We start from the raw sequence: 7,395 nt of genomic DNA, 5'->3' as shown, positions 1-7,395 counted from the left end.
TTTTTTTTTTTCATAATTAGGGATTGAACTCAGGCCCTTGTGCTTGCCAGGCAAGTGCTTATTCTACTGAGCCATCTCCCCGGCCCCCTGTGTTTTAATTTTAATGTCCCCTCAGTGAAAGTCACATTGTGCGCCTTAGATATGAACAATTGTGCATCAGTAAAAAATACTGACAGTGTAGCTTACTAAGCCATTCATGCTGAAGATTGCAGTTTTTTTGAATTTTTGTACGATATTCATATATGTTGCCTAGAAAAATTCAAGAAACAAGAATTTGAAGAGATCCCAGCACTTGCGAGGCTGAAGCAGGAGGACTGCTATGAGTTCAAGACCAACCTGAGCTACAAAGCAAGACCCTGTTTCAAGAAAAATATATATATAAATTTTTTAATTTTAGGGAAGGGTCTACAGGGCATTCAGGGTCTCACTATTAGATTGGACTCATAGTGATCTGCCTGTGCATAGCCTCCCAAGAGCTGGGATTACAGGTGCACTTCACCATGCCCAGTCTCAATCACTGTCTCAGTGTGCCCTGAGGGTGAGCTGGCACAGCAGGCTCAGGGGTTGAACCCCTATCCCCTGTGCCTGCTTGCAGGTGCTTTAATCCACTGAGCTATTTGGCCAGCCCTAACTCTTTGGTTTTCTAAAGGCATTTTTTTCCTCTGATTATAATGACCATGAGAGGGTTTTTGGATTGCTTTTAGGGCACTAAAGGCCCTTAGATTATAACAATGTTGTGTTGAGTGTATGTTTGTTATGGTTTGTGTCTGGTTGTCCCCCCCAAAGCCTCATGCAGTCATAAGGCAAGCTTCTAGAGTTTGATTAATTCATGATCCAGGGCTGGGATTATGGGTATGAACATTATACCTGCCCTGGAGTAGATGGCTGAATGCAATATAAGGAACGGAGAGAGGCTTGTCCCCTGCCTCTGCCCCTGCCCACTGCAGCCCTTGTTCCTCCCTTTGCTCTTGCTGTTTTCTGCCACCACGAATGGTTGCCCTCTGCCAGGTGCCACTCGCCGGGGAGCCAGTCGAGTATGGGTTGAAACCTCCACTAACTGTGAGCTAAATAAACCTTTCCTTCCTTAATTTTGGGTGTCAGGTATGTTGTCCCTGCAATGAGAGAAAAGTAAGACGTTTTCTTCCTAGCAGTTATGTAATTATAATTTCAGGACAGTATCTTGGATGAGCTGGATAAAGACGACAGCACCCATGATTCCGTGTCCCAGGAGTCAGAGTCGGAAGAGGATGGCATTCACATAGATTCACAAAAGGCTCTTGCTCTCAAAGAAAAGGTAACTTGTTCAGTTAGTCTTAGGTTCGTCCAGGTGGGAAGGTCGTATAGAAAGTCTGAGCTCGGGACTCTCTTCCACTTGTGTAGTGTGGGGGTGCTCAGACTTTAAATTGGCATTGGCGGTGTCTCACGGAGGGGAGGCCAGTGTCTAGGTGAAGGGTGCGTGCTCTGGAGACGGATTAAATGCTGGTTCCAGGCCATAACAAGTTCCTTACACCGCCTGTACCTCAGTATCTTTTTTTGTCGGTTAGATTAATATCACCATATTTCAATGAATTGTGAGTATAAGTGAATTATTACATATAAAGTGCTTGTGTTGTGCTGGAGTTGTTCCAGAATTCTTAGTATTAGACAGAAGCGCTGTAGTTTGAGGTCAGTGCGTGATTCTTGATGTACATGGTATAGTCCACTCTGTGTCATAGGCCATTTCCGGTTTCTGGAAGAGAAAGCTGACTGCTGTAAAGCCAACTGTGTGGCTTCACGGAAGGCTGGGACACTTCTTTAAACTTCTCCTTGATGTCTTCGTTATGTCTCTGTGGGTTGGCACTGCCAGTGGAAGGACGAGAGTGGGGATTTTATGTGTTTTTCTGCTAGGGCTTTTGGGTTGTGGCCATACAATGACTGTGTAGTAAATTTCAGCCTTGTAAGAAGACCATTTTGTCTTTTTTCAGGGCAATACATTCTTTAAACAAGGAAAATATGACGAAGCAATTGAATACTACAGCAGAGGCATGGATGCTGACCCATACAATCCTGTGCTGCCAACCAACAGAGCGTCAGCCTACTTTAGATTGAAGAAGTAAGGACTTCTGGGTCTGTCGTGTCTGTGGCTAGACTCTGTATTACATGTGTGAGCTACAAAAATGATTGTTTTAAAATATATTTAGTACAGGGTCTATAGGGTCTCACTACACAGATCGCACTCGTGGGGAGCCTCCTGTTTTCAGCCTCCCAAGCGCTGGGATTATAGGCATGCACTGCCACGCCCAGTCTTACTTGCCGGTCTCGGTGCGCCCTGGGGCGGGGCTGGCAGACAGGCCAGGGATCGAATCCCCCAGGCCCTGTGTCTGCCTAAGCAGGCGCTTTAATCCACTGAGCTATCTGGCCAGCCTTTAAAAATTACTTTAAAATAAACCCACCTAACAGTTTTAAGAGCTGAGTATTAGTGTTATTTTTGAAGCCACCTTGAAACTCTTCCATATTCTGCTCCATCTCTTTCTCAGCTAACTATTATGTTTTTAAATTTTGTGACAGTTCAGTACTTTCTCTTTTAGTTCACACCCTGTTAAGATAAGCTTCTAGGTCTTAGCAGTAGCTTTGGTCACTTTGGGCACAGAGCCAAGTACAGTTGTAGATCTGCATACAGACAGCTCGACTGCAGATGAACTTGTGTTCTTTCCCAGATATTGCCCTGAGCAGGTGTTGGGGGCTGCTGCCTCTGCCTCCTCCCCCTGTGCCCCATGTTGTGATTGTCCTGCAACCAGGCTGGCCTTGGAGCCGTCTCTCTCTGCACCTTGAGGTGCAGGTCAAGTTGGGAGAGGAAAGGCCCCATGGACTAACCACTGTCCTGAATTATGTAGTTGTCACTCTTCTGATTAAAAGAAAAGATTGAGGGCGGGGAAGATAGCTCAGCAGCTTTCGCATCTGCCTGGCAAGCACGAGGTCCTTGTAAAACTGTTTATTTGTTTTAGATTTTCGAGACAAGGTCTTGCTATGTAGTTCAGGCTGGCTTTGAACTCTCAGAGATCCTTCTGCCTCCTGAAGGCTGGGATTACAGTCATGCACCACCATGCCCGGCTTGTTTTTGAGCCTTAAAAATATGAAATCTGTCTGTAGTCCTTTGTGGTTTACCTGTCTCTTTTAGTATTTCTGTGATTAATTCTTGTTTTACATACAGCTGTGGTGCTCTCACTTCTCATTTGTAGCTCTAAGATACCACTGTGTCCTTTTCCTGTTGCGGTACTGTCACTCCTCCCTTCCTTTTCCCACCTCCTCCTCTCCTCCCGTGCGGCGTGTTTCAGATCGCGATGCGATGAGCATTTCTTCAGTGCTTCCTGGTGTGGGTCCTGGCCATGCGGCGTGCACGGGTGCGGCTGATTCTTACAGAGGGGCAGATCTGCAGTCCTGTGAGCGATCTAGAAGGACGCCTGCTCAGAGTCCTTGCTAGTACTGTGTACGGGGATTGGGCTTCTTAATTGTTTTAAATCTAATGAGTATAAAATGGTATTTCTTTTGTAATTTGCATTTCTTTAAAAATTAGGTTGAGGAGGGGCAGGGGAGATGGCTTAGTAAAATAAGCACTTGCCTGGCAAGCACAAGGGCCTGAGTTCAATCCCAATTCCGAAAAAAATAAACAAAATAAATAAAAATTAGGTTGAATGTCTTTATATGTTTATTCACCACTTTTTTCTTTGAAATGCTTGTTTTGTATTTGGGCCATTTTTGTTTTGTTTTTATTTTGTGTTTTGAGACAGGATCTTACTAGGTAGCACAGACTGGTCTCAAAATTGCGGTGATCCTCCTGCCTCAGCCTCCTGGAATTACAGATCATTTTTGTTAGTCTGTTTTTCTGTTGATTATTTAAAAGTTTTTTGTTCTAGATACCAATTTTTGTCACTTGTAATTGGTTTCTTTCGTTAATTTGTAGCATAGCTGTTTTTCAATTCTAGAAATCAGTAATACTTTATTTTATAAAATAACATAAATGTTTCCAGACAGGAACTCTTAATTTTAACATAGTTCAAGTTAATTGATATTTTAATGATTAATCTTAAAATTAATGACTAGTGCCTTTAAAAAATAATTTGTATACTGTCTTGAACTGATAAATCTTCTGTATTTTCTTCTAAATTTAAGTTTTACTTTTCACAGGTGTTGATGTTAGGATTCCGCATTCCTACTTCCCAAACAGATGCCCAGTTTTTCTAGTTTTGTTTATGAAAGAGCTGTGCTTCCTTTGCAATTTTTTTTTTTTTTTTTTTTTGTGCTGGGCGTTGAACTCAGGACCAGGCAGGCACGGATGCCACCAAGCTGTCTCCCCATCTCCTGGGGAGCCTTCAGCAGCGCTGTTGTCATCCGCCAAGTGTGCCTGGACCACTTTCTTTCCTGTGTCGTACCTTGGCCTTGCCCGTCCTTGTCTTCATGCCACACTGGTCATCGCAGTCCTGTCTTGATACTTAGTGCAGGCGTATTCTTGGCCTCAGTTTTCAGGAATATCTTGGAACTTTGCTCATCAGTATTGATTTTACAATCACTTCATCATACTTACTGACATATCCTGTGAGGATTTTGATTAGAATTGCATGAGATTTATAGATCAGATTGGAGAAAATTATAAAATTATTATATCTTTTGTGCCTTATTATGGACAAACGTGCAGTATTTCCACTTAACTTCTCTTTAATGTCTTGGAAGATCATCTTACAGTTTTTGCCTGGATATCTTATACTGCCTTGATATGGAAGGGCAGTGCTTTCCTTTGCACAGCTCCGTGTGGAAAGCAGCTGCCATGCGGAACTGTCTGTCTGTCTGTCTGTCTGTCTCTCTCTCTCTGGTACAGGGCTTCACTACACAGCTCGGACTTATAGTGATCCTCCTGGCTCAGCCTCCCCCGAGCTTGGATTACAGGCGTGTCCTGTCCCCCCCCCCCCGTGCCCACTTTCAGTGGCTGGCATGGCGTGGCCCAGGTTCTGGGGCTGGCACAGCATGCAGTACCAGGGATCGAACACAGGTCCTTGCACGTGCCATGCAGGCCCTTATACTGCCGAGCTGTCTTCCCCAGCTCCTCTTGCTGAACTTTCATTATCTTAGTAATGTATCTAATATCTAGATTTTTTTGTTTTTATCTTTTGGGGGAATGCTGAAGATTCAACCTCGGGCCTTCCGTACCCCAGGAAATACTGCCACAGAGCTACCCTCCAGCTCATTGTCAGTCTCCTCCCTGTGTTCCTTTCTCGTGGGGCTGCGTCGAGGAGGTTCTCTAGTGCAGTACTAAGAAGCAGCAGGGATATGAAGTCATCTTGTTTCTTCCATCAGAGTGACTACTACTGAAGATTTACCATTAAGGATGATTGCTTTTCACAGGGTTAATTAAATAAGAAGAAGTGGAAAACATGTCTGTAGTTAGGAAGAAAATTATCTTTCTAGGTATTGGGGATTTCAGAAACAATTTTTGGAGTTTTGGTTTAATGTATGATTTTTATTAACTTTGTTCTAACCTTTTATATTGCAGATTTGCTGTTGCTGAGTCTGATTGTAACTTGGCAATTGCTTTAAATAGAAATTATGCAAAGGCTTATGCCAGACGAGGTGCTGCTCGATGTGCTTTGCAAAAATTAGAGGATGCCAAAAAAGGTAGTTAATATTTTTTGTTACCTAACAGTTCTTTACTTTTTATTTATTTTTATGTATTTAGTACCGGGTCTACAGGGTCACACTACACAGATCACACTCCCAAGTGCTGGGATTACGGGCCTGCGCACACCACCACATCCAGTCTCATTGGAGTCTCGGCGCGCCCCGGGGGCGGGGCCAGCCCGGCCCTCCCAGTGTGGAACCCTGCTCCCTGCATCTGCCTCAGCAGGCGCTTTAATCTGCGGAGCTCTGTCTGGCCCCTAAAAGTTCTTTAATAGCTTAACCTAGCAGACAGTACGCAAACAATACTACACAATTACAGTTAACTGCCTTCAGAGAGCTTTGCATAATGTGTAGCAGCAGAGCTCAGTTTTTGTTTTTAAAGGTATCTTGATGTTTCGGGAAACAGTGCATGATTTGCCGCCAGCGAGCCCGGTTTACAGTGTTCTTCTGGCAGCTCCTGGTTGTGGGGCCAGGAGCTTCTCTGGGTTTTAGTTTCTCATCTGTAAGATGGAGATTAAAGCATCTTACTGGCTATTACAGGGTAAGAGGTAGTGCATTTAAAACTTCATGTTTTTATTTGTTAAAATCTATGGCTTCCATTATGTAAAATAGATTTGCGCAGTATAAACTAAAAACTACCAATAAAGCTGATACTTAATAGATTTTGCTTCTTGGTTTAATGATATATATCTTATGACAGGAGATGACTTGTTATGGATTCTGTTAGGATTTTGTTTGCTGTGGGGCATGATGAAGCAATAATATTTCTTAGCTATTCATTTTGCTCTACTGTATAGGTACCTGTATATCACGTGTAACAGGTGAGTTTTGTTTTCTGTAAGTATTTTAGATACTTACCTTTTCAAAATTTTAATATTTTATTTAGATTATGAAAAAGTATTAGAACTGGAACCAAATAACTTTGAAGCAACAAATGAACTCAGGAAAATCAACCAGGTAAACTATAGCTACTTAAAGGAATTACAAATGACCTTTATTTAATGAATTTAAAGCTTTTCATGGAAAATAAAGATATTTTCTAATTTAATTTCTGTGTACTGTAGAATTTTACCAAAAGATTTTGCAAGCTAGAAATGGTATAATGGTATTCAAAGGTCCTTATTGATCATCATCTGAATCTGTCTAGAGCTGCTGGCTCTTTACTTTTTCTAACAGGATTATTTTTTCTTTTTTTGGCAGAACCAGGGGTTGAACTCAGGCCCTTGAGTTTGCCAGGCAAGCGCTTACTCTGCTGAGCGGTCTCCCGGCCCCTATTTTTGCTTTGTTTCACATTTTTCACTTTTGGCGTATGGTTTGATTTCTGTGCCTCATCTTTGGTTTGTCTAATGACACCAAGCAGTTGTGTGTTCCTCTCACTTGGCCTTTGAATCAAAGTTACAGTTGTTTTACCATTTTTGAACAAAAAGAAAGTGACATTGATTGGGGAAATCTGCTTTTAAAATTAGCATTACTTAATAATACATAAAATCGTTGGTCAGAATAGCAGTTTCATTAGAGTTGTGAACTGTACTGTGTTGTATATTCTCTGAAGTCAAATAATGACTGAATATTAAATGTAAGAATTTGGTGATGTTTGGAAAGATCTCCTAAAACAGCAGCTGGTGTGCTTGAAAATTTAGTAAATATTTATGTAATAAATAAATAAACAATGACTTTTAATGGATTTATTGGATACTACTTATTTTTAATTTTTAATTTTAATTTTTTTTTTTTTTTTTTTTTTTT

At 41.8% G+C, this 7,395-nt stretch overlaps 1 protein-coding gene across 1 annotated transcript in view; it reads left to right on the top strand.

Moving 5' to 3' along the window:
* Positions 1-7,395, top strand: part of Rpap3 (RNA polymerase II associated protein 3) — a 29,699-nt gene that overhangs the window by 6,595 nt on the left and 15,709 nt on the right. The window contains 4 exon segments of the mRNA XM_023723611.1: positions 1,172-1,294; positions 1,965-2,092; positions 5,525-5,646; positions 6,536-6,606. Coding sequence (XP_023579379.1) covers positions 1,172-1,294; positions 1,965-2,092; positions 5,525-5,646; positions 6,536-6,606 — 444 coding nt within the window.

This window comes from Octodon degus, unplaced genomic scaffold (assembly GCF_000260255.1).
Source record: "Octodon degus isolate 3935 unplaced genomic scaffold, OctDeg1.0 scaffold00100, whole genome shotgun sequence".
Taxonomy (NCBI): domain Eukaryota; kingdom Metazoa; phylum Chordata; class Mammalia; order Rodentia; family Octodontidae; genus Octodon; species Octodon degus.
Note: the sequence above shows the minus strand (reverse complement) of the source record. Positions and strands in the feature narration are given on the sequence as shown.